Genomic DNA, 25,909 nt, shown 5'->3' on the forward strand with positions numbered 1-25,909 from the left:
CAAATATAGGGGAAGAGAGGCTACTCAGGGACCGGCAATGGAAATGCTGAGCCCCGACATTACACTCTACCTGGTACTGTAACAGCTGGGTCTCAGCTCTAAGCAGAATGGACCACTGCCATTTCCCAGGGTGGCCTATTGCCTATTGCATCTGATCATCAACACAGCAGGGTACAGACCACCGATTTAGCATCTGGCACTCTGGAGCGGGGATTAGGAAGAACAGTGTAATAGAAAGGGCAAAATAATTATTCATCAATATTTCAGAGGAGCAGCAGAAGGCACACTGGTCTGCCAGTGAGCCAAGATAGGTGGAGAAGGGGGGCGCCTGGACCATACTTTCCAGGAGCTGCTAGAGTGGGCCCATGCTGGTATGTATGTATTGGGACGGCAGGTGAGGAAAGAGCCATTAATATAGCAGAATACTTTCTCTGAATGATGTGACCGCCTCCCTTGTGACACCCTTAATTCTGTCCGGATTTCTGTCTTTCTGTGTTCTGTCCCTCACCCCCACACAGAGATATTAATGGGATGTTTCTTAACCAAGAGTCATCGGTTGTCAAGATGGGACTGCTACTTTTGCAGCGGGCTCTGTCCTCTGGTCACAGGATTGCACCTTTGACTGCACTATTTGTCATCTTGCAAATATTAACACTGGCTGATAAAGAAAACTTTATTATACTGGTGTCTAAAGAACGATTGCAGCTTGCCGCAAAGCCATTAGACACTGGAAAAAAGAACTGAAAGCTCATTCTACTTCTCCAAGCAGTAGCATATGTATGATGTGGGGACTGCAAGAGGGCTAAGGGCCCCCGTGCCCCTGACACCCAATTCAGTGACTGCGACATTCATCTATAAGGGTTGGGACGGGAGATTGACATTAAATAGGCAAGGCAAAAATGCTATGCAATGAAACTGATGTACAAAATATGACAAGATTAAGCAGATGATTTTCAACAGCTTCAGAAATCATAATGGCTGCATTTATAAAGGCGACACATAATTAAAAGTAGTCTGATAGTGGGAGAAACTCACATGTTCCCTCACAACCTCAGGGAACATCCTACAAAGAATTTCATGACATTTAAAAGGTAACTAATGGCAAGATAAAAACTTCCTTATCCAAAAGGAATCATTAACTACAACAATAAATATCTCCCATTCTTTTAAAATGGTAGATTAATGCAAGACAACAACAAAAACAACAAAGGACAAGAGACCTAAGGAACCAAATGAAAGCCACGGCAACAATAGACCAAGACTATACAGATACAGTGCTATCTATTGAGAACACGTATGTGTTCTTAGAACTTCTACCTTTTCCTATCCTCTAGTGATTTATCATATGATAAGATGACCCCAGAAGCTCCTCAGTTTGACACATTGCCCAGTGGCCTGAAATGCTTTGTTGATCTATCTATTTTTCCTGGCTCACTAGGAGTGTCAGAATCAGGTGATAAATTTTTATCAACTGCTTTTTCAGCACTTATGGAAATATTCACATAGTTTTCTCTTGTAATCTATTAAGGCGGTGAATTATAGCAATAGACTTCCTACTGTTGAACCTTCTCTGTGGTCCTAAAAGAAACTCTATTTGGTTATAATGTATTATTTTTTAATGAATCACTGGATTTGCTTGGGTAATACTTAGGATCAGTATACCCTAGCAGTTTATAAAAAAATAGGGTTTAGACATGATAGTGTTAAAAGTGAGGTAGTTGAATACACAAAAATAAACTCAAAATGGATGAAAGACCCAGATGTGAGGCAGGAAACCATCAAAATCCTAGAGGAGAAAATAGGCAACAACCTCTTCGACCTCAGTTGAGCAACTTCTTACTAGAGATGTCTCCGGAGGCAAGGGAAACAAAACCATAAATGAAGTATTGGGGCCTCATCAAGATAAAAATCTTCTGCACAGGGAAGGAAACAATCAGGAAAACTAAAAGGCAACTGACTGAATGGGAGAAGGTATTTGAAAATGACATATCAGATAAAGGGTTAGTATCCAAAATGTATAAAGAACCTATCAAACTCAACACCCAAAAACAAATAATGCAGTGAAGAAATGGGCAGAAGACAGGAATAGACACTGTTCCAAAGAAGACATCCAGATGGCTCATAGACACATGAAAAGACGCTCAACATCACTCATCATCAGGGAAATACAAATGAAAACTACAATGAGATACCACCTCACACCTGTCAGAATGGCTAAAATGAATAACTCAGAAACAACAGATGTTGGCGAGGATACAGAGAAAGGGGAACCCTTTTGCACTGCTGGGGGGAATGCAAACTGGTGCAGCCACTCTGGAAAATTATATGGAGGTTCCTCAAAAAAATAAAAATAGAACTACCCTACGACCCAGCAATTGCACTAACTAGATATTTATCCAAAGGATACAAAAATGCTGATTCGAAGAGGCACATGCACCCCGCTGTTTATAGCAGCACTTTCAACAATAGCCAAAGTATGGAAAGAGCCCAAATGTCTATCAACTGATGAATGGATAAAGAAGATGTGGTATAATACAATGGAATACCACTCAGCGATCAAAACGAATGCAATCTTGCCATGTGCAACAATGTGGATGGAACTAGAGTGTATTGTGCTAAGTGAAATTAGTCAGGAAAAGACAAATACCATGTGATTTCACTCATATGTGGAATTTAAGAAACACGACAGATGAACGAAGGGGAAGGGAAGCAAAAGTAAGATAAAAACAGAGAGGGAGGCAAACCATGTGAAACTCAGATACACAGAACAAACTGAGGGCTGCTGACGGGGTGTTGGGTGGGGGGGATGGAATCAATGGGTGATGGGCACTAGAGAGGACAGTTGTTGGGATGAGCACTGGGTGTTATATGTAAGTGATGAAGCACTAAATTCTACTACTGAAATCATTATTACACTACATGTTAACTAACTTGGATTTAAATTAAAAAAATAAAAATAAGAAAAATAAAAGTGAGGTATTTGGATGAATACAGGAGGAAAAGTAAAAAGCATCCAGCAGTGAGGCCGTCACACAACGCTTTTGCCAAGAGGTCCTGTCCACTGAAATCCAATATTTGGAGATTTTTTTTTCCTGGCTGCTTTGTTCGAGCCTAGCTGTATACAAGTGAACCTGGAACCCGGATGACCTCGGTGCCTCCAAGGCAGGATGACGTAGAGGCTCACACCCACATCTGCAAGTGCCTTCGTGAGCCCGGGCACTGCTCTCCTCTCCCTGGGCAGGCACGTCATCCCATTATACAGGCTAAGGGGTCTGCTTTAGTCTCTGTCCTTGTTCATTCGTTTGTTCAGTCATTCAACAAATATGCAATATTTAAAGGGTACCTCTCGTTGTCAGGAACTCAGGGTATGAGGATGAAGAAGGCTGAATAAGACAGCACTTCCTCCTGCCCCTGGTCCCTCCCATGTGGAGCTCACATTCTAGTGGGAGGAAAAAATATAAAACAAGAATAACACACACAGACGCACACAGACACACACAGACACAGACACACACACACACACACACAGGGTGGTAAATGTTATGATGGGAAAATGAAGCATATCAATAGTGAGCAAAACAAGACAGTTTAAAGTAGAATGAAGAAGCAAGGAAAAGCCTCTTTATGCAGAAGGGGTTTCTCTTATGAAATACAGGGAAGAACATTCTAGACAGAGAGCAGTACGTGTGCAAGGCCTTGAGGCTTGGTATCTTTGGGGAGATTTAAAAAAGGCCAGGGTAGCTGGAGGGTTGGTTTCTCTCTAGCGCATCAAAAACAAATGAACAACCACCCCCTTCCCCCTCCCAGTGCAAAATAAAACAAAAGATTACTATCCTTTAGCAGTACTTAGGCATTTTTCTTTGGAGAGGTTTTAGGAAATAGATTCACCTTGAAAATGGACTGGTTATCTTTTAAAACAACATGATTGATTAAAAGGGATACAATATTGTACTAGAAAGCAGGGGGCTGTTACTTAATGACTCAGCAAAGCTTCACTGAGCTGCTTGCTCTATGTGCCAGGCAGGTGATCTGCTAAGCACTGCAGACACAGTGGATATTATGCAGGGCAGGATAATCTGTCATGTGAGAGAGGCCAAACCCTGAAGGGCTCCGTACCTTTGGGAACTTTCATCCATGGCCTCCTTAATAACCATCACAAAAATAATATCAACTTACATCTGCAGAGCATGCAACACTTAAATACATTTTTGTGTATATTACCTAATTTGAAGACTCACAAAAACCTCTGAGGAAGATATATTTACTCCCATTTGAGAGATGAGATGATAGAGTCAGAGAGGTAGAGTGACTAGTCCGAGGTCATCTGGCTAGTAAATGGCAGAACCAGAGCTAAACCCAGGGACTCATAAGCAAGTGCTCTTTCCTGCTATGCTAGATCACAGCTATTAAGGGAGAGACCCACAATTCAGAAGTGCTAAATAAATAACGTTTTATTTGCTCTGAATGAAAGAGATAAGGTTTTCAGGGAGGCCAGGGGGCAGCCTTGAAGGAGAAGTACCACGTATTCTGGTTGGCCAAAAACAGCACCCAGTTATGTTGTGGTCTTGATGTAATAATCAACAGCATTCCCTTTTACTCTCAGAAGTATCTTGGTTTCAATGATAAATTATACGGTCACACAATCTCGGAGAGATATCTCCGTAAATGCTCTGATATGGGTTGGTAGAGGGGGGTAGGAGGCAAGAATAATCATAAAACCTGACTTGGAAAACAGGACAGATGGTTTGGAAAATCATTTAATTTTTCTGTCTCTTGACTATGTTCGCTTACCAATAGCTTTCAAATTCTTATGCCCGAAAGTCATTAAACTGTGACCCAGCATACACACGGGGAGATACACACATAGACATACACATACGTATAATCGAAACCAAGTCTTCCAAAATAATACTCTACTGAGAGCTTTACATTCTGATATTTTCTATTCTGCTCACTTTTGTTCTATTATAGTCCATTAAAAAATACTGGTTGACTCACCAAATGGATTTCACAATCTTACTAATGGGTGTGGCCAGCAGTTTGAAATGGGCACAGAGCACTTGGTTACCAGGGTATCTGGTCATTAAAAAACCCCGGTAGGCTCCGGGCACTCTTACTTTTGGAGGTCCTATCTCACATCTTATCGGCCATATTAAAATGGATACAACCGACAACGCATTCCCAGCATTAAAATATTTCATATGAAAGTGTGAAAACTGAGAAGCAGTTGACAAGCTGACACAATGTTTCATTTTGTAGACATTTATTTAAACATTTATTAATGCTGATTTTCTGGCTTTCTTTTCATATTTTGGTGCCAATATACTTATTTTTCAGGTTGCAAACATTTTTTGCAGGCCCTTGAAAAACTCATATCCTTGGTGCTACGCCTCTAAAGCTAAATGGATAAAACAGCCCTGCTCTCAGTTAACGATTATGAATTCATGAGTGGAGAGAGATGATGAAAGATTATTATCTCTGCTAGCTTCTTTGACAGAAAGCCACTGGGGCGTTGAATTGGGTACTCGGCAAGGTGGGTTGGTCAATTTAGTGAAGAGAGGCAGCAGTGAAAGGCGCGCAGAACTCCGGACCGGGAGATCTGAGTTTGAGTCCCCACTCTGTGGAGGACTCTAGGCAAGTCACTTGCTCTTTTCCAACCTCAGTTTCCCCCTCTGTAAAACAAAGATCATATTCGTCGCGCCATGCCGACCAGGCAGGAATGTTATAAGGATTAAAATGAGATAACGTATGTGAAAGTACTTCGCAAATTGTAAAGCACTACCCATTTATTATTAAAATATTCAGTGGATGCTATTTTTGTGGCTCTAGGTTTTACTGAAAGGAAATTTATGAACACTAAAGCATCGTTCTCAGGGATGTTTTGTGTGCACAAAGCAACCGTAGCTTAGCACCTATTACTATTAATGTTCCCTTGTTTCTCTCGAACACAATTCAGATGGACTCCTGTGCACCGTGAACCTTTAGGACGTCTAGTTCTCCCTGAAACGCCACTCTTTCTTGGCAAACTACTGTACTAAATAATTATGCAATTGTTGTTGCCAATAGCCTTGAAAAAAAAATGGAATTGTTTATAGCAGTGCTACTAAAAGGCGATGGCTGATTTCCTGAACTTCCAGGACTCCAAACCGCTACAATTTAATTTAATTAAAATGAAGACCACGCAGAATGCATTATTACATATTGATAATGTATGCGGACCCAGGCAGACATAGGGAATTATTTTGACAAAATTCATATAATGGATGCAGATCAGGGCCCCTGAACAAGCCAGTTTGTCAAATTAAATAAGCCATCTCTAGAATTTTAACAGCACTGTGAACTTAACAACAATGATTTTTTTTCATTGTTTTGCGAGCAGCAGAGTTGGGAAAGAAACTAAATAATATACGATGATTTCCAGACATCATACCTTATTTAGAGCTAGAGAATCAAGTACTAGGGCCAAATTATTTCAAATGCACAGATGGAGTTTTTTAGCAGGGGAGTCTTGTCTGTGGATCAGACAACAAAATCTTTAAGCCGGATGAACTAGTGATTCTGGTTTTTGTACTGCAACCCTGGGGGTGATTTTACTCTTCTTCGACTTGATCAATATTGTACTGGGATTAATCAATCTTATCAGTTGCCATTGATACTTCGCCAAGGAAGTAGTTCACACAATCTCTGCTGGTAATTTATTCACTCTGGTATTATCCCCACTGCTTGCAAAATGGGTTTCATTGCAAAAAATGGTGGGATGCTCTAGGGTCTCAAGCACTCCTGTTCTCACTGTGGCTGTCCCTCAACCCTCTGTTCTTCTTTTGAGACACTCTGGCCCTGAGAGTGACACCGATTCCCTGCAGCTGAGCTATGTGGGAAACAAGAGTCCCACATTTCAAACTAGGCGGGCATTTCAATGTAGATACTGAGCATCACTTCAAATTCGGCCTGTTTAAAGCTGATCTCCTCTTTCTCCATCACCCAGAAATGGGGGGAGGGAGGGAACAGAAGTTCATATTGAACTGGCATGAAGAGAAAGAAGGGTGGGAGAATCTTCTAGCCACAGTTTTAACCAAAATCCTTGCTAGAACTGGGACTGTATGAATATTGGTCAAGGTTTGTTTCCTATTACTGGTGTAACCAATTAGCACAAGCTTAAAGGCTTCAAACAAGACAAATTTCTTATCTCACAGTTAAGAAGGTAAGATGTCTGAAATGGTTCTCACTGAGCTAAAATCAGGGTGTCTGAAGTCTTCATTCATTCTGGAGGCTCTAAGGCAGAATCCGTCACCTTGCTTCTTCTAGCTTCTAGAGGCCACCAATATTCCTTGTTTCTTGACTCCCTTTCCCCATCTTCAAAGCCAGCAATATTTCATCCTGCTGTGCCTTTCTTCTATGGTTATACCTTCCCCTAACTCTGACCTCCCCTTCTGACTCCATCTTCCACTTTTGAATTTTTTTTTTATTTTTGAGAGACAGAGCAAGAGAGCAAGAGAGTGAGAGCGAGAGAGAGAGAGAGAGAGAGAGAACATTAGTGGGGGAGGGGCAGAGAGAGAGAGAGTGAGAGGATTTGAAGTAGGCTCTGTGCTGATAGCAGTGAGCCCGATGTGGGGCTTGAACTCACAAACCGAGAGATCATGACCTGAGCCAACGTCGGACGCTCAACTGACTGAGCCACCCAGGCGCCCCACCATCTTTCACTTTTAAGGACACTTGTGATGCCACTGGGCTCACCTGGATAATCCAGGATAATCATCTCATCTCAAGGTCAGCTGATAAGCAACCTTAATTCCATTTGTAACCTGAATTCTCTTTTGCCATGTAACAGAATATATTCACAGACTCCAGGGCTGAACATCTTTGGGGGTGGTGGTCATTATTCTGCCTACCAAAAGACTGGACTGGGATCTCTAAATCCAAAGCAAATCTGAGAAGTGTCGTATTAACCATATTAGCCATTGTTAGTATCCGGTGCAAAATTTAGTCCATTTCTTCTCACGTTAGTTAAGCGATTATAAAATTAGGGCAGGAGTACAACTAAACGTTTTCTTCGTTGTTTGTTTGGATTCAATCATCTCTATTAAGGTATGAGCTCAGTGGTCACATACTTGATCACTTTGTCTCCATTCATATATGACCTGAACTGTTTATTGTCTGTTGTGTTCTTAAGGTGCTCACAATCTATCTGCAGAGAATCAAATTTCTCAGACTTCATTCTACCACCTGCTCTAATGTTTTTACCACTATCAAGAAATTCTCTTAGTCTCCATGGACATGGAAATGGATACTAGGTAGGAAATAAAATCCCTTTAACCATTATCAGGGGCATTTCCTACAAGGTAAATAATCCATAGTCCATCTTACGCCCTACACTTGAAATTATTTTGACCATTTCTCTTGAGATCTTTGCCAGTTTTCTTTCTAAAAAATATGCTCTTTAAGTGCACATAAAAGACCACGAGGAACACTTTTTTCCTCTCTCTTTGGATATTTCTGAGTCGATCAATTTTCTCTCGCTTTTATTACTTTTATTAGCCTTAAAAATGAACCAACAACATCTATTTGAGCATTTTAATTAAGGCCATTTTATAGTCACAATGCTTCAGGAAGCTTTGACCAGGAACAGGATTGCAGAAATAGAAAGTAAACCAACACCTGTCGGCAAACGGTAGGAATGGGATCTTCATCACTGCTGTGTATACTAGAAGGTCTCTGCTTTTCTTTGTGTTTTAGTTGTTTATTCAATAATCCACGGGCATATCAGAAGCTAAGTCATTAAGACTGCTTAACTCCAACAAGGGAGAAAATTTTAGAATCTTTAGCACTGGAGGTATTTAAAAGAAAGAGAGGTAACACATTTTATGCATAAAGTAAGGTTGATCAAATGGTGCAGATACCGTAGAACACAGTTTGGTGGTTTCTCAACAAGTCAAACACGGAATTACCGTATGATTCAACAGTCTTACCCCTAGGTATAGTCCCCAAAAAATGAAAACAGATATTCAAACAAATACTTATATCTGAATGTGCATAGCAGCACAAGATGTGGTGTAGCCATGCAATGGAATATTACTCAGTCGTAGCAAAGAATGAAGTACTCACAGGCTTGGACGTGAATGAGCTTTGGAAACATTATGCCAAGAGAAAGAAGCCAGATGTGAAAGACTACATATCGTATGATTGCATTTGTTTGAAATGTTCAAAAGAGGTAGATACACAGACAGAAAGGAGATTGGTAGTTGCCAGGGCCTAGAGGGGAGAGCGACTGCTAGTTTGTGTGGGGTGCTACTTTGTGGGGCTGATGATGAAAATGTTCTGGAATTAGATATTGGTAATCGTTGTGCAACACTGCGAAAATACTAAAAGTCACTCAAATGTACACTTCACATGGGTGAAGTTTGTGGTACGCGAATTACATCTTAATAAAACCGTTATCTAAAAGAGTAAGTTTGGGGGCGCCTGGGTGGCGCAGTCGGTTAAGTGTCCAGCTCTTGATTTTGGCTCAGGTCATGATCTCACAGTTCCTGACTTCGAGCCCCGTATTGCTGACAGTGCAGAGACTTCTTGGGATTCTTTCTCTCTGCTCCTCCCCCACTCGTGCGTGCATGTGCTCTCACTCTCTCAAAGTAAATAAATAAACTTTAAAAAAGAGAAAGAGAAAATTAAAAAGTAAGCTTGAACTGCATTTATGTGAACCCTGGCAATAAACGACTGCTATATATTGTCCTGGTCAGCTCTTCATGAGTGAGTGTACTGGGTAAATTGCTAGGTATCACAACTTAAGAAGAAAGTAAAAACAAACAAAAAAGTCAATGACCTAGCAGGGGTTCTGTGGAAGGTAATAAGGAATGGGAAAACAAAGCCCTATGGAGAAAAGTTAGAGGAATTTTGGGTTATTCTAGAGAAGCAAAGGCTTTAGGATAGTATCCTCGAGAGAACATGAGGTTCAAGTATGCACTGGTCAAGGTCCCAGCAGGAATCACATATCACACTCAAGTGTTTGCGCAGAGAGTCAGATGAAGGCACTATTTACAGCTGCACAACGAGGAGCTGGGTTAAGGGAATCCATCAGGGATGCTGATCCACTCAGGGACTGACAACACTGGGAAGCCAGAGGGCAAAGGAGCCCAGGCAATGCGGTCCATAGAAGCCAGCTTCTCATAGCACAGAGAAGGGCAGGGAAGAGATTGTGTGCATGTGTGTGGCAAGGAGGGAAACTGGAGAGTAACTGAGTGCTTGCCTGCTATATACCCAGTTCCCTACTTGGAGAAGCCGAGACAACAAGTACCTGCGTCGGCCCCATGCTTTATACCTTGCGATCCCAATACCCTGGCCACAGCAGAACTGAAAAGCCAATACCAGAGCAGAATATTTGTTGAGTGCTTACCATGTGTGAAGCATTTTACATTACTTATCTCATTTAATCCTCATATTATTATAACCTGTGAGTAGCAGTCACCTTATGATACTCATTTGATAGATGGAGAAACTCTGGCACCTGGAGATTAACTAATGGACCCAATGTTTCATAGCTAGTAAGTAGAGAACTGATGACTTGAACCCAGGGAAGGAGTCTGGCTCCAGACTTGTTCTCTTCATCACTACACTCAGTGAAATAAGAATTAAGCAGGACTCCATAGCTGGCCAGCAATCGTGATGGTAGTTAGCCTAACGGTAGAGGTCTGCTTAGGGTGTTTGTTGTATGGTGACTGGCCGACACAATCTGATATTGTTTCTAAGAGGAGTCTGAATGCAAGATACAGAGCAAGTCACTAGACTGTGGAGTTTGAAGAGCTGAAAGAAAGGGAGGGTAGTTAATATGGCAGGAGAAGTGATGAGCTCAGGCATCAGTATAGCCGAGTCACCAAGGAGGGAGGCAGTGGCCTCTTGCTACAGAGAGGGACAACTGGAGCTGTTTGACAAAACAGATGCTGGGTTTCTAGAACTACGATGTATCTTCAGCAAGGCTGCAGTTTGCTAGTGCTTTTTCTTGTTCTCTCTTACTTTCCCACGTCTTTACAGGAACTGCCCGCTGAGGAAATCTGAACCACTCTACGTTTCTTGCATTCTAATACGGTCCAACAGAGGGGAGTTAATTATTTAAATATATGAGGGTCTCTTGGGCAAGGATTCCCCTCACCCCCGCTATTAGTTTTCCTCTGGAAAGAAAGGGAGGAAATTGATACACTATAGTCTAAATGATGTATGGGAGTGGTTCTATGATAGACCCTTCCAAGGGAGGATATGAAAAGATCTCCTCTGGAGAACTTTACAAATAGTCTTCTCATCTGTCCAAGGGTGGTTTCCATGAGCTATTGCCTGAAGACACAAGAATCAATGGCTCCCGACTGTGACTCCACAGACCTGTGTCAGGTTCCTTTAGGAAGTTTTCACTGTCTTCCTCAGAGTGAAAAATAAAGACATTGCTGTCTGTCTATCTCTCTCTCTCATCCCGAGCATCAGTATTAGACTGCTGTCATTTTTAAAGATAGAATATTCCCTTTCTTGATGTTAAGATATCCCTCTCCTTTATGAAATTATGGTAGTGGTAGGTAGATTGTAGTGGCTTCTTTTCTTTCTTTTTAAAAATATTCTTACTTGGCAAAATAAGAAGTTGGCAAATCTGTTTCAGTCTAATTTTTTCAAATATTGTTCATCCAACGGGTGCCTGGGTGGCTCAGTTGGTTAAGCGTCTGACTTCGGCTCAGGTCATGATCTCACAGTTCGTGAGTTTGAGCCCTGTGTCAGGCTCTGTGCTGACAGTTCAGAGCCTAGAGCCTGTTTCACGTTCTGTGTCTCCCTCTCTCTCTCTGCCCCTCCACTGCTCAGGCTCTCTCTCTCTCTCTCTTTCTCATAAATAAATAAGCATTAAAAAAAAATGTCGTTTGTCTGAGAATTAAGTAGCTGAAAACCATAGGCTCAGAGGACCTCTTAAAGTCCCTACAAAATTCTAGGTTTTAAAGCCCTGAAATAGAAAATCAAAAGGACTAGGAAGGTAAGATGATTTTTTTTAAATGCAACCTACTGAAGTAACAAGTTAATGGAGTCTAACTATCTTAGACATAAGAGACAATAAGTAGAGATGCCTAGAAGTTAAAATTTTGTAGTTTCTAAGTGGAAATGACAGTCTAAATGTCAAATCCAAAAACATGGCCTAAAGAACGCCACACCAAAGGTCACAGTTAGAAGGCAATGTTCAGCTCTGGAGACAGTTACAAGTCAGATAGTGTGTGATTCCACGGGTACATAAGCCATCAGGAAAGGAGAACTGAACTAGTTTTGAAGCAAAAATGTGTCAAAAGGGAACTCTAAATAGGCCCAAAGAGAGGGTTTGAGTGGAAAAAATGCTTTAGATCCTTTAAATAAAAGACAGTCGTCATTTGTCCATACATAATTATTCCACATGTAAATTAATATGCAACTAGTATTTTCGGTGTTGTGCAACACAATGCTGCTATTCATACGGAATTAGTTCAACATACCCAAAGCCTCTGCCAGGCCCCAAACCTTCTGTCCGTAGATGTCGGTCTTGTTCCAGGCAAACGTGTAGATGAGATTAACTGCGGCAGGAAACCACTTCTGTGTGAGTCGCCCTTCCACGGCTACCGTGAGATGGACTTTTATCATTCCCACGGGAATGGTTGAATGTGTCAGAAGGATCCGAAGCAGGGTTTTATAGCCGGGGGTGCGGCTGCTCAGGTAACTCAGCCTCACAAAGCTGGAAGGAATGGGGATCTCCTCTTGCACCACCTGAGAGAAAAAAAAGGCAGATTGGCTCCTGTCAGTGGTCACAGGTAGACAAGGATGATTTCTTCTCTCGGAAACACACCAAAGGAGAGAGTTTAAAGGGATCTGTGGATGTCAAGGCAAGAATCTGTGAGGCCGTGTGACCACGGGTTTCGAATTTTGCACTGAGTCTGCATAGGGACAAGACATCCAAGCAACCCTGACGACTGCTCTCCTTTTTTTCCCTGCCAGGAACGACTGTGATAAGAACAATTTTGGTTTTTCCACAGTGTTCCAAAAATTGCTTAGAAGGAGTTGGAAAAGATCACACTGCTGAATGTCAAGCATTTCAGTGCTGTGGGCTCCATTAAGGGGTCTTTTTCTTATATATACACACACACAAAATCTTGTTTGGTGTGTTAAGTCATATATCACAAAACCACTGCTGTAATCCTTATTCAGGCCGGGCTCTCTAGGAGGAAGGACTCCAGAAACAGGCTCAGCAAAGTGATATTTTATGACAGAGATTATGGTTTCCCCAGAATTAATCTTTACTGATGCCATCAAACTTGTCTTCTTTGGACCTTTGGAATGACCTTGAGGGCCACATTTTTAATCAAATTTCGCTTACATATTTCTCTGTGCTTGGATATACCAAGAGCTGGGAACAAGTTTTTCCAAGTTGGCACCTGTGACTGAGAAGCAAATAACTCCCATTACTCCTGTGCAAATTTTATACTAAACATTGGTCCCAGAATGAAAATAGCACTTGGCTTCTTTCATTAATTGCTATTACTTATTTGTTTATCAGCACAGATGGAGTTAAACAACCAAAAGTGGTCACTAAAACTCAATCTGGTGTTCTATGACTTTCAACTTTCAAAACCCAGCTGAAGAAAGAGCCTATTCGATACACTTAAGGTGACAAGAATTGTGTGGATATTTCTGTGCCCTCGTTCATGTTTAGCTCAGAACCTTGTCCCTTTTTCCTTTTCTAAACCAGTGCACATAGTAGACCTGGTTGTTAAACACATGGTATCTCACATTGTCCAGGATTTCTGCTCTTTCTTCTGAGAACACAAATCCCTTTTGTCTACCCTTGGCCTGATTTTTCTTCCTCTACATTAGCATTTGATACTAGAGCGGTCTAATGGCTCTGACTTCTCAGATGGCGGCAGAAGTACAATAGTGAAGGCTAGGGTGACACTTACCACCTTAGCATTTCATTTCCCTATGGAAATGTGCAATCGTAGATCAATCTAAAAACTTTGGTGCTGAAAGAGACCCACGCTTCCTAATGACAAGTATACAGAAATTGGTGTACCAGTCCAATGCACTCATTGAATAGAGTCTTGTTGGGGCGCCTGGGTGGTTCAGTCGGTCAAGTGCCTGAATTCACCTCAGGTCATGATCTCGTGGTTCGTGAGTTCGAGCCCCACGTCGTGCTCTCTGCTGTCAGCACAAAGCCTGCTTCGGATCCTCTGTCTCCCTCTCTTTCTGCCCCTCCCCTGCTTGTACTCTCTGTCTCTCTGAAAATAAATAAACTTAAAAAAATTAGAAAAAAAAAAGAATATGGTGTTGTTTTTGCTTCCTTTCCAAGGGAAAAAAATGGAAAAGACAGGAGGGGCAACTCACTGGACACCTTTTCCTGTACAGCAGTACTTTCTAGGAGCTTTTCACAAGTGGTATCCTCTGGGCACTGCTAATAGCTGCTGGGAATATTGTGATGGAAGAAAAACCAAGTCAACCTTGGAATGTCCATTTACTTCCTCTTGAGTATACTTCTTGAATTCTGGATCTGTATGACTTATGGGTCCATTTTGGGGGCTTCTGGATTTAACTATCATTATAATGTTTCTACAATGTGATGGGAAAACTATACTAGAGATGTTTGAATGGCTTACTATCGAAATGAAAACATGGAGTACTCAATAAAGAAAAATTATCAGGTACTATAAAATATAAAGGTACAAGAATATGTCTCCCTCTGGGCTATAAAGCCTGAACACTCAAAAGCAAAGCTTTAAACAAAACCCACAAGCTTGAAAACTACCTTTACCAAACACAGCCAAACAAGAGGAGCTGTCATGACTATTAAGAACAATGGCAATGGATACAAACTGGACGATGGAAGAAAACTAGATTTCTTAAGGAGCTTTAATTTCAGAACCACAAACGGTCCTACCTCATTGATTATACCGTTGTCACTATTGAGCTATCCAGCTAGCTTTGTTCTTTAGAGCACAGTGCTCATTAGGTCAAGGTTTGGGGTTTAATTCTCACGACAGCTAGTTCACCTTGCTTTGTTCTACAGCCATAGATAGCACCCTGTAGCGCTGGCCAATCACCCTGCAAATGTGTGCCAGACAGATTCCATTTGAAAGCTTCTCTTAACAAATGGAGGGCAGTTCGTTACAGGGCTGGCCAGAGTACCAGGAAAAGGAATCTAGCCATTATATGTTGCTGACCACCCCACGATACTATGATTTTATACATTCGAAGGCCAATGTACCCACCTGCAGCTCAGGAACAATAGTTCCCCTCTCTGGACAGGACCCTCCAAATGATGTGAGTGGTGATGGAAGCACGATAGGGTTTGGGCTAATAAAGTTGGAGATGTCGCAGGATGGTGGGTCTGATACAACTCTCTGCATGATAACTTTCTCTACCACAATAAACTGATTCCAAGGCAGCCAGAGTGTCCTCTTCTCAGACAGGAAAGGTGAGCGGTCAAAGATTAAGATGACAGAAATACCTCCAACGGCTACGAGGTCAAAGCTGAGAACGAAAAATATATGACAGTTTCAATCAAATGAACAACCAAAATAAAATTCAAGTTAAAATAATAAGTAATTTTAGTGCACTTTCCTTCCTTTGGGACTCAACTACATCCATTTGTATTTCTATTTTATAAATTCCCTCTACCTAAATGTATGGATGGCTTCTTTTCACTATCTAGGAGATTTCTGAGAAAAAACTCCGTATCACCAGTTGATATTCACCCCAAATTTGTAAACCAATTTTAATACTACCTGAGACAAAATCACTGCATGGATTTCTGCAAAGCCGTGTCTTACATCACTGCTCCCCCTCTGTGCTAGAGATAACAGAAAGATGACCATTTAACATCCAGCAGCATCTTTAATATAATGCATTATTCATCCTCAAGAAAAAAAAATCCTATAATGTAACTCAGGAAAAGTAAAGAGCCAAAAGGTTAACGACCTTGTTCAGAGTCACAAACATAGTGTCAGAAATCTGGTGGTGTCTTTTGAGATGGCATTTACGAAACTTGTTCAGTAAAATTTGCTTGAACGATACCATGCCTGAACCCTCCACATCTGGCTACCCACTTCGGCTCCTGATTCTACTCGAACTCTACATTTAGGATTTCTGGTGCTGTCTAGAATGCCTCTTGGTTTCCTTTTGCAAGACAGCCTGTAATGGACCCTATCCATCTCCGCTGACAACACCTTCCATATCTCTGACAAAGCAAGACTACCTCTCCTGTAAGCCAATTCTGTCCATCACTTGATGTGGTATCTGACATTACTCTTGCATTGGAGCATAACAGACTCAGATTCCAGTTCATTCTGCACTAGATGATCCTACCTTACTTCTCTTGTAAGTATAATGATATCTTTGACATAATGTACTTGGAAGCATTTGAAAAGCATAAAATACTCTGTAAAAGTAAGCTAATGATAAATTATTACCATTATATCATAAAAATGGATAAAGGGCAATGAGTTGCTCCTTAATATTCAAAGCAACTTAAAACCACAGTAGAGAGATGTAAGCGATTCCCTGCATTAAAAAAGATCTTTCTGTAAAACATTTTTTCAATGATAGAATGCTCTGATAGGGACTCAGACTTAATTATGGATAGCTTACTACTCCCTTCATATGACATTTATTATATTTATTATAGCATTGCCAATCATGTCTTGTTGCAGAAATCTTCCAGATAAAGATAAATGGACAGTAACAAAGGGTGGCTAATACTGTATTTTGTATTGTTACTATTTCAGTTGAGTAGCTGTAATACTGAGGCAGTTTCCAAAAAGAGGATTTGAAGAACTACAATAGCTATAGAAAATAATCTAGGTTTGAACTAAAAAAGGAAAACCCAAATGGCTTATGATTTAAGACAGAGAGGCTGAATTCATGATAATACAGAGGCAGTTTAAGGCAAGTACAGTGGGGAAAATCCCACACTACTGGTCAAGAGACCTTTCCTCTAGTTCACATTCTATGTTGATTTACCTCCATGTCCTTGGGCAACTTTGCTTTACCCAAACCTTGGCTCTTGCATCTTTAAAACTAAAGTGCTTATTTATTTGAAAACAAAAACAAACGCAAACACACACACACAAATAAACATCCAAACAAAAACATGTGTACCTGGGAATTATTCTCTACTTCTAGAAAGATTAAGCAGACAGGGCAGGTTTCTTGTTTTGTAGAAATAATGAGGTTTTGGCTTCATACACACCTGGGTCTGAATCCCAGCTCTGCCATGTTAACTTTGTGTGTATGGACTAGTTATTTAACCTCCATGGATTTCTCTTTCCTCATTAGTAAAATGGGGCTGATATGATCTATCACCCAGCTACTACTGTAAACAAGTGAATAAGGTAAAGACTTAAGGGTCAAGCACACAGCAGAGACTCAACAAATGTTAACTTTCTTCTCAAATCAGATCCATTGCCTTATTACATTTACAGATGTTTTCTCTTCCAGTTCAAATGAACTCTAGGCCAGCTTTTGATTATTCCCATATGTGGATACTGATTTTTCTTAAAGTTTATTTATTTACTTTTGAGAGGGCGGGAAGGGACGGGGGGGTGGGGTGCGGTCAGAGGATATGAAGTGGGCTCTGTGCTGACAGCAGAGAGCCAGATGCACGGCTTGATCTCACGAACCACGAGGTCATGACCTTAGCCGAAGTCGGAAGCTTAACCAACTGAGCCACCCGGGTGCACTAGCAGATGCTGATTTTTAAGTTCTTCTGGGGACTTCCCCTAGGCTTCCTGTGATGGTTTAGTTTTATACGTCAAGTTGGGCAACAGTACCCACCTAATCAGACACTAATCTAGGTGTTGCTGTTGAGGTACTTTGTAGATGTGGTTAATATCTACACTTAGTTGACATTATGTAAAAGATATTACCCTTGATAATATGGGAGGGCCTCATCCAATTAGTTGAAAGACGTTTAGAGCAAAACTGAAGTTTCTCTGAGGAAGAAGGAGTTGTTTCAAGACTGCAGAGATAGCGTCAACTCCTTCCCAAGAGATTTCAGCCTACCAGCCTACCCTACAGGTTTGAACTTGCCTATGCCCACAATCACATAAGCCAATTCCTTGAAATCTCTCTCTCTGATGTATACATTTATATGTATATATGTACACACACACACACACACACACACACACAGGTTCTTTTTCTCTGGAGAACCCGGACTGATTTTTCTTCTTACCACCTAGCTGGCATATACAGTAAACACTGTCTGATTGGCTCATTAACTGCCATGGAAGTGGAAGGTGGATCTGTGGCCAAAATTCTATCTAAATCATTCCAATGCCAAACAGCACGTTCCCTGAATAATTAATTCTTTGAGATTTCCCCTATCACAAATGATCTCCACTGGCATGAGTCATTAAAAACAAGTCATCAAGGGGTGCCTGGGTGGCTCAGTTGGTTAAGCATCTGACCCTTGATTTTGGCTCAGGTCACGATCTCACGGTTCGTGAGATGGAGCCCCACGTCAGGCTCTGTGCTGACAGCATGGAACCTGCTTGGGATTCTCCCTCTCCCTCTCCCTCTCTCTCTGTGACCCTCCCCTTCAAGTGCTCTCTCAAAATAAATAAACATTAAAAAAAAGAACAGGTTATCAAGTCATATGACAGTATAAAAGACCCAAGGGAGAAAATGTATTTGTTTGGAGACTTCTCAATCTCTAATAAGTCAGGCCAGTCCTAAGCACAGATGGAAGACTTTGGAAGGCTATGTGAAATGCTTATCTCTGCCTTATGGTATCCATAAATCTACAAACTCTTGCCTTGAAGGGAATCAGAGGGAACTCTCTGTTCATTTTCCAAAGTTGTCCAAATAAAGTTCTTGAGACCTTTAATGTGTCTCAAGAATCTTCTAAGAAGTTCAGTGCTTACCTATTTTGCTTGTCACTAGCTGAACTATAAATGAAACGTTCGTTCTCTTTCAAAACCTTACTGAGCACCTATTACATAATCTAGGTTGAAGGTGGCTAATCATAGAAGATAAGAGCCAGATTACTTGAGCTCAAAGTTTGGGCTTGACCCTTGTTAGCTGTGTTAATTTGGATAAGTTTTCTCATCTGCCAACTGGGGAGGATAATAATGCCTCCTCTCTCATAAAGTTATGAGGATGAAATAGATCAACATTTATGAAAATGCCTGGCACATAGTAGATACTCATTCATATTCATTTTTCCTTTAGAATTGCCTTTTTCTTCTATTCTGCTACTTTGGCCTCTCCCAATCTGCATGTCTAATCTCTTCTTACTTTGAGAGGGCTCTGTCTTCCACTCCCAACCTTCCTTCTGCTTTTTATATATCACTTTGGTCCCTTGACCTAGAGTTTTCCTGGTTCTCTAGGGAAAGTTGTCAATTAACTTGTGCAAATGGATGATAATGGGGGTAATTAGTTCTACATCCCACATAACATATTTGCATTTAACAGGGACTTTTAGAGTCAACAGCTTAACCCAAAGCTCTGATACCATTGGTGGGAACTATAGGCAAAGTGGCAGGCAGGTTGGACTGAGATCTGGAGACAGAGGGCGCTTACAGCTTCTTACCTATCACACTCTGACTACTAGGTATTTAAATGCTAATCTCAGCCTTTCTATAATCCTTTTGCTCTCAGGTATAGTTTCCTTATGAGACTCTGCTTTTAAAATGTACTTACTCAGTCTGAGATAGCAACAAGCAGAGACATATAAATGGAAACGCCCATCACACTGTCACTTTATGTCTAAGAGATGACAGTGGGACAGTCTGCTTGGCATTTGGGGCACAGCTTTTGAACAGTTACACCCTTTGAGAGCCTGAGGGGAGAGTTATTGCCAGAGGGGACTCTGACTGTATCTGTCATCTACATAAACCTAGTTCTCACAGAGAGCTCAGCAGACCAGGGTCTTGGCATTTTACTTAAAACAAAATCCACAAAAATAACAACAAAAATTGTTCCTCTTTAATGTTTTCAGTAAACTGGAAACAGAAATTTTTAGATTTTTTAGACATTGTTTCTCTTAAGCTCTTTTGTAAATATCAAATAATTCACTGAAACCTTTATACACATGCTAAAAAAAACTAAGGGCCCACGAGTTCTCCAAGAGAACTCAAATGTCTCTGGGGACACATTCTATTTAAAGAAATAATCCATTTCTCAATTTCTGGCACATGGCTGAACATGTTGGCAAGGGAGAGGCCACTTTTGTGTACCAGTTGCTGGTGAATGAACTACCAAAATTTCATCATTTAATTCAATTGGGAGAAAGGTCCACTTGAATTAGTAGAGAGCTCCAATTATGGATCATTTGAAAGGAAATGTACTTTTTATAGCTTATATGTATATAAGCAATGGGTGTGTGTGTGTGTGTGTGTGTGTGTGTGTATTCAGACTATCTGTACCCAGAGTAGTTTTGCTGAGCTTGTTCTAATAAATAGATGGCTAGTTAATAATTAGCAACTTAATTTACATGCAAATCATTTATATGATTTACTCAAGTCTTAAAAACAGTTTGTTTTTCTTATGTTAAAACTCTTCCGTATCTTCTTTAACCAATCTTTATAAGCATTTTCTTGATAAGCAGTTGAAAAAATAAATCCAGCATAGCCCAGGTTGAACAATTAACAATTCTGAAGTGGTTAGGACTAAGGTTTGATTGTTGGTTCTTGAAATCAGATTCTCACACTGTGATAAAGCTCCAGCCAACATCTCTTTATGTGACTACCAAAGCAGCTTGTTGTGAGCAGTTATTTTAAGGGTAGCCATCTGGAGACTAGGGCACCTCAAGGCCATTATTATGATGTTCCTGTGAGTCCTAAATAGGTACCTTTAAGCTGGACACATGGGCCTATTCTGAACAATATTGTCTGAACAAATGTCTATCTAAACGATAAACAAAAATGTTTTTGTGAGCAAATCCTTTTCTGGGATGAAAAGATTTTACTTAGTGGTCTTGCTTCCCAGGTCTCAGAGAACCTGAGAAGCCCTTAGAGTAGCTTGGTGGTTGATGTTGAAGTTAAATCACTATACTTATATAGACACCATTATATCTTAATGAGGATGAATTCTGTACTTTTGGAAGAAACCTTTTGGACATCTTCATTTCTTTTTTTTTTAAACTCTTATTTTATTTTTGAGAGAGAGTGCAAGTGAGCAAGGGACAGAGAGAGAGAGAGAGAGAGAGAGAGAGAGAGAGAGAGAAAGAGCAAGAGAGAAAAGCGGGGCTCACCCGATGTGGGACTTGAACTCACAAACCATGAGATCATGACCTGAGCGAAAGTCAGATGCTTAACTGACTGAGCCACCCAGGTGCCCCTGGACATCTTCGTTTCTAAAATATTTTGAGGCTGCCATGGGAGAATAGCCTAAGTGTTCCACGGCTCCCTCTTTATCACCTGCATCATCTCACTGAATTTTGAAGCTGGATTGATTAATGGAATTGGATGAAGGGTAGAAAACTTTCCACATGGCCAAGGTTTCAAGAAGGCTTGAGTGATAGTGCATGGTTAGAAGGGAAATATGGTTTGATTTAGTTGGGGAATAGAGGAAATAAATATCACCAATGACTTTCCCAAATACAGCTCGAAGGAAGATGGGTTTATAAACACTGCATCAGCTGAGCCCTGGTTTGATTCACAGCTAGAAGTCAGTATTTGGCCCCCACAACGATTAGAAGCAATACTGACGTACCTTCCATCTTGCCGGCTGATGGTAAACCCATAATCACTGTGATGCAAGAAACTAACATTCACCCCTACTAGAGGGGTTCCATCTACAGCCACCACTTGGCCTCGAATCACACAAGCACGCCTGCAACACAAGATCAAAGGCAAATATAAAAGCATGTTACAACTAGATTCTAAAAGCCAAGATGGAGAAACTTTGGAAAACACAGTCAAGTAGAACAAAGAAAATAGTAATTTCACCAACCAGTAGTAACTACTAATAACATTTTGAAAATGGCATGCATATCTTTTTTACCCATCAAAATTGGGATTATACTCAGTATAGATTTGTATCCTGATATTTTTAAGTTAACAGTGTATTGTTAACATTGTCCACTATAATCAGAAATTCCTTAATATATCATTTGTTATTATACAATATAGCCTTAAAACAACATATTCTTTAACTTGTTTAATACATCCTTTATTTTAGGACATTTAGTAGTTTCTTAACTTTTCCTGCATCGAATCTCTTATTATTTTCTTGGGAGATAGTCCCAGTTGTGGAAGAATATTTTTCTCTTATTAAAAATAAAATTGATTACATTCATTAATACATGAATCTATCGTACATATGACTCAAGTCTCTGCTCACCATCCCCCCCCCCCAAGGTCTTAGTCTTCTCCTCAGAGGTAATTAGCGATATCATTTTGTTGTGTGCATTTTTTATGCATTGACATATGTAGGTGTGAACATTTTTAAGGCTCTTGATACATATTGACAAATTGCCTTTTCAGGAAAAACAATTTTTTAATAAAGCAGACTTAGTTGAGTAAATTTTAAGAGTTAGTCTGTAAAAGAGACATGGTCCTTGGCTACAGCATTCCATTTCTCTTGCCTGATTGAAATAAAATAGTTCAGGAGATTTTCCCTTTAAAGAAAGGAGTTTCACCCTTGCCAAAAAAAAAAAAAAAAATAGAGTTTCATTAAATTAGCCCTTAAACAGGGCTAGCTCCCAGACATAATCCAGTAAAATGTGTAGGTTTTCTAGCCTGGTCAAGTTGTAACAAATTTCAGGAGCTTGACAGTTAAGAAGAGGGCCCAGGAACGAATTCCAAGCAAAGAACTTTGCTAGTCTGCCATTATTGAGGGTGGCAGAGGGGGCGGGGGTGGGGGCGGGGGAAGGGGGATTCAAATCCTAGCTTTGGTAGCCCTGAGCTCTAGAATGTGCATTTTATAGCTGGAGTTGGTAGTGCTGAGGAACGTTGAGCAAGGTCAGTGATTTTATTCCTAGGGATTTAATGTTATTTTTTCACCACGTGGGATTCAGTCAATCCAGGGAATCTCAAGTTTGGATTAAAGAGGGCCATGTTATTTGGGCAAACATGACTTTCCAAAGTAACCATAATAATTCCACCCTGGCATTATACCTTCTTTGAACAGAATTAGCAAGCTGAGGCATTGTATCTCAAGGCTCATGGCCACAAAGATCATTTGAGAGAGAGAAAAACATCTCTGAAAATCAAGATGGTTACCATCCAAAGTTTGTTTTATATATTATAGCCAATAAACTTCACTACTAAATTCTATCACAATCAGATGAATTGGATATAAGTTATGCTAATAGGATTTACCCTGCATTACCTAAGGTCTTCCCCCCCAAACAAACTATAAGCCATTAAGTACTACACAAAAGTAAGCTCGCATTAACTGTTGCTATTGGTGTTTTTGTGTGTTGAGCTCCCAGACCAACATTCCTAGTTCTGACATAAGACAGTAGCTTTCTTTTTTCCAGTGAGCTGTGCATTTTATGAGTTCTGTAAATCATGGCTCTGAATGGTATGCAAATGGCATATTGGCACTTGCTTTGCCTTGTCTGATTCTCCCAGTCTTTTGGGGGGAGATTCTGACAGTTTGAGATTTTGAAATACCATTTGTTCTAATCGAGAAGACATTTATTTGAAAGTCATTGAATTCTGGATTTTGAACTAATCCTGATAGATCTGGTCCCAGGTTCTAAGTCCAATGTAACAAAAACATGTAGCTTTATACAGTAACCTTTGGAAGGTCTTTATAGAACATTCGACAAGGAGGGTAGAGACTAAGTAGAAACAAGCTGAGAAAATCTCCTGCAAACTATATAGGGATTGGAGCTAGAGAGGCTGAGAAGAGATACTCGAAAATCAGTTAAACATGTCTTCCTGAGCCCTAAGTGCTGATGTCTTTTTGCGGGGGTAGGGGGTAATTCCAAACTTGCCAAGGCTCTACCAGTTAACAAGGTGGCCTTTGCAACAATAAAGCCTACCTAGGTGGTCACTGATTCCCTTTTGGCAAGACAATTCTACGCGTACTCATTTAATTTGTTCATATTAATCCAGACATTGTGTCTTCCCACAGCTGTTCTAGGCTCAATTATTTTTGTTTTTATTTTGTCAAGCCTAGTTGGCATTATTTGCTCATATTTTATGACAGACACAGACGTGTCTCTTTTCTTTGCTGCTCTTTTATTTTCTATACAGTTTATATTTATGAAGGATCCAGGCTGGTGAGTGAAAGTCTCATAAAAGTCATCATTATTCTGTGCATTTCTCTTGGATTCCTCTCTTCCTCCATTCTGTGCCTCATCCTGAGTAGTCTTGTCTTTTGAGTCTTCTGCTCTTTAATATTCCTCCTATTTTATGAAGCACATGGATTTGTGTGATAACGACTCATCAAAGTCATCATTATTCAAGACACTGTCTACCTGTTCTTCTTCTCATTCATTTCACTCTTCATCATTCATAAATAACGTGCAAACTTGTCTTCCAACTACCCTATTTTTTTATTTCTCATATTTTATGATGCACACCAACTTATAGCATATGATAAAGCCCCATAAAACTTATTATTCTACATTTATCAGCATTGAACTCTCTTTGTAATGTATTAGACTTTAAATGTTCTAAGATTTCCTGCTGCATTTGCTCCCATTATTTACACACTCCATGTCATCCATTTTTTACAAGAATAACTCTTAGCTCCTTTCATTCCTGGATTACTAGTACTTACTGTAATCTTCGACCAACATCAGTCATCCTGCGTCAGTGGAAGTTGTCTAAATTTCGGGACGGTATTAAAGTAGTTTTAATTTGCAGTAATCTTGATTGGCACCGCATGCAGAAATCTAGGGAAAACATCTTCCTAGGCAAATGCTCCATTTCAAAAGAAAGCTCTTGAGTCTGCTTCCCCAGGCTACTCCTGCTCCAGATGGCCCTTAGGGAGCCTTCAAACATACTCTTGCAAATAGGATGTACTGTGCCACTTTGTTTAGCTCAACTGCTGTTTTGTGCACTCCTAGCTTCTAAACTCAATTATTCATAATTGTAGATGGTAGCCTTGTGCCTACTTTATTTTTCCTGAGTCACACAGCCACTGAAATGTACTCTCCCCCCCATTTACATCATCGGTTGGGATTATGCTTCTCCTATCCCAGGCGACCTATAGAATTCATCTTTTTCCTAGGTTAGGCCCTTGTTGAAGCAGTGAGCTGGGTATGGCGGGGGGCTGGCTTTGGTGGGACCACAACCTTACTTTCTGTGCTCTTCATCATTCCGATTGTGGGGTCTCCCTGTTTCCTCTCCCAGAGAGTCTCTGGTGTCTTCAAATCACCACCTAAAGGAAGTATTTGTACTTGGCCTGTCCCTGGCCCATCTTGGGGAAACATCTTGAATTCTTAAATTTTTGCCACATCAAAACTACTGTTAATGTGAATCCTAATCCTTCAAGGGCCTGTCCTTTTCTGAAACTTTTAAATTAAATGTATGGAACTGAGTCTTTCAAATCAGGTAACAGAGGCGACTGTCAAAAAGCTGGCTCTGCAAATGTGTACAGCAGGTACGCACCCAGCATGACGGTCTTTTGTGTGGATTGTGTGTGCGTTCGTGTACTTGGTGCTCACTCTCCTTCTTTGATTCACAGACGTGGCTGGGATGCTTTCCTTCCTTGAATCTTTCAGAACAAGAACCTCTCCCTGCTGATCTGGATTAGAGCAAGATGAGCTTGAATTTAGATGGACATGACCAATGTGACTTTAGGAACACGTACGGGGAAGATCACCCCTCCCCAAGTGTTTGTTTTCTCTTTCTGTGGAGAATACAGGCTGCTGCCAAGCTGTCTAACTTACTGTCACTATGCTAAAGCGGCAAGCCCGAAGGAACCGAAGGAACCGAAGGAACCACTTCTCCCTTTAACTAAATGCCGCATCCCC

At 40.6% G+C, this 25,909-nt stretch overlaps 1 protein-coding gene across 3 annotated transcripts in view; it reads right to left on the reverse strand.

Annotated features, from left to right (window-relative positions):
* The window catches only part of TENM1 (teneurin transmembrane protein 1), a 555,347-nt gene that overhangs the window by 126,405 nt on the left and 403,033 nt on the right, over positions 1-25,909 (reverse strand). For all 3 annotated transcript variants that reach the window (XM_047082126.1, XM_047082125.1, XM_047082124.1), the window contains exons 16-18: positions 21,688-21,807; positions 15,243-15,504; positions 12,483-12,750 (exon numbers count right to left, since the gene is read on the reverse strand). In XM_047082126.1, the coding sequence (XP_046938082.1) occupies positions 12,483-12,750; positions 15,243-15,504; positions 21,688-21,807 (650 nt within the window). The remainder of the gene's footprint in view (positions 1-12,482; positions 12,751-15,242; positions 15,505-21,687; positions 21,808-25,909) is intronic.

Source organism: Lynx rufus, unplaced genomic scaffold (assembly GCF_022079265.1).
Source record: "Lynx rufus isolate CCGP_SWC_20201006 ecotype Redwood Valley unplaced genomic scaffold, mLynRuf1.p SCAF_19, whole genome shotgun sequence".
Classification (NCBI taxonomy): domain Eukaryota; kingdom Metazoa; phylum Chordata; class Mammalia; order Carnivora; family Felidae; genus Lynx; species Lynx rufus.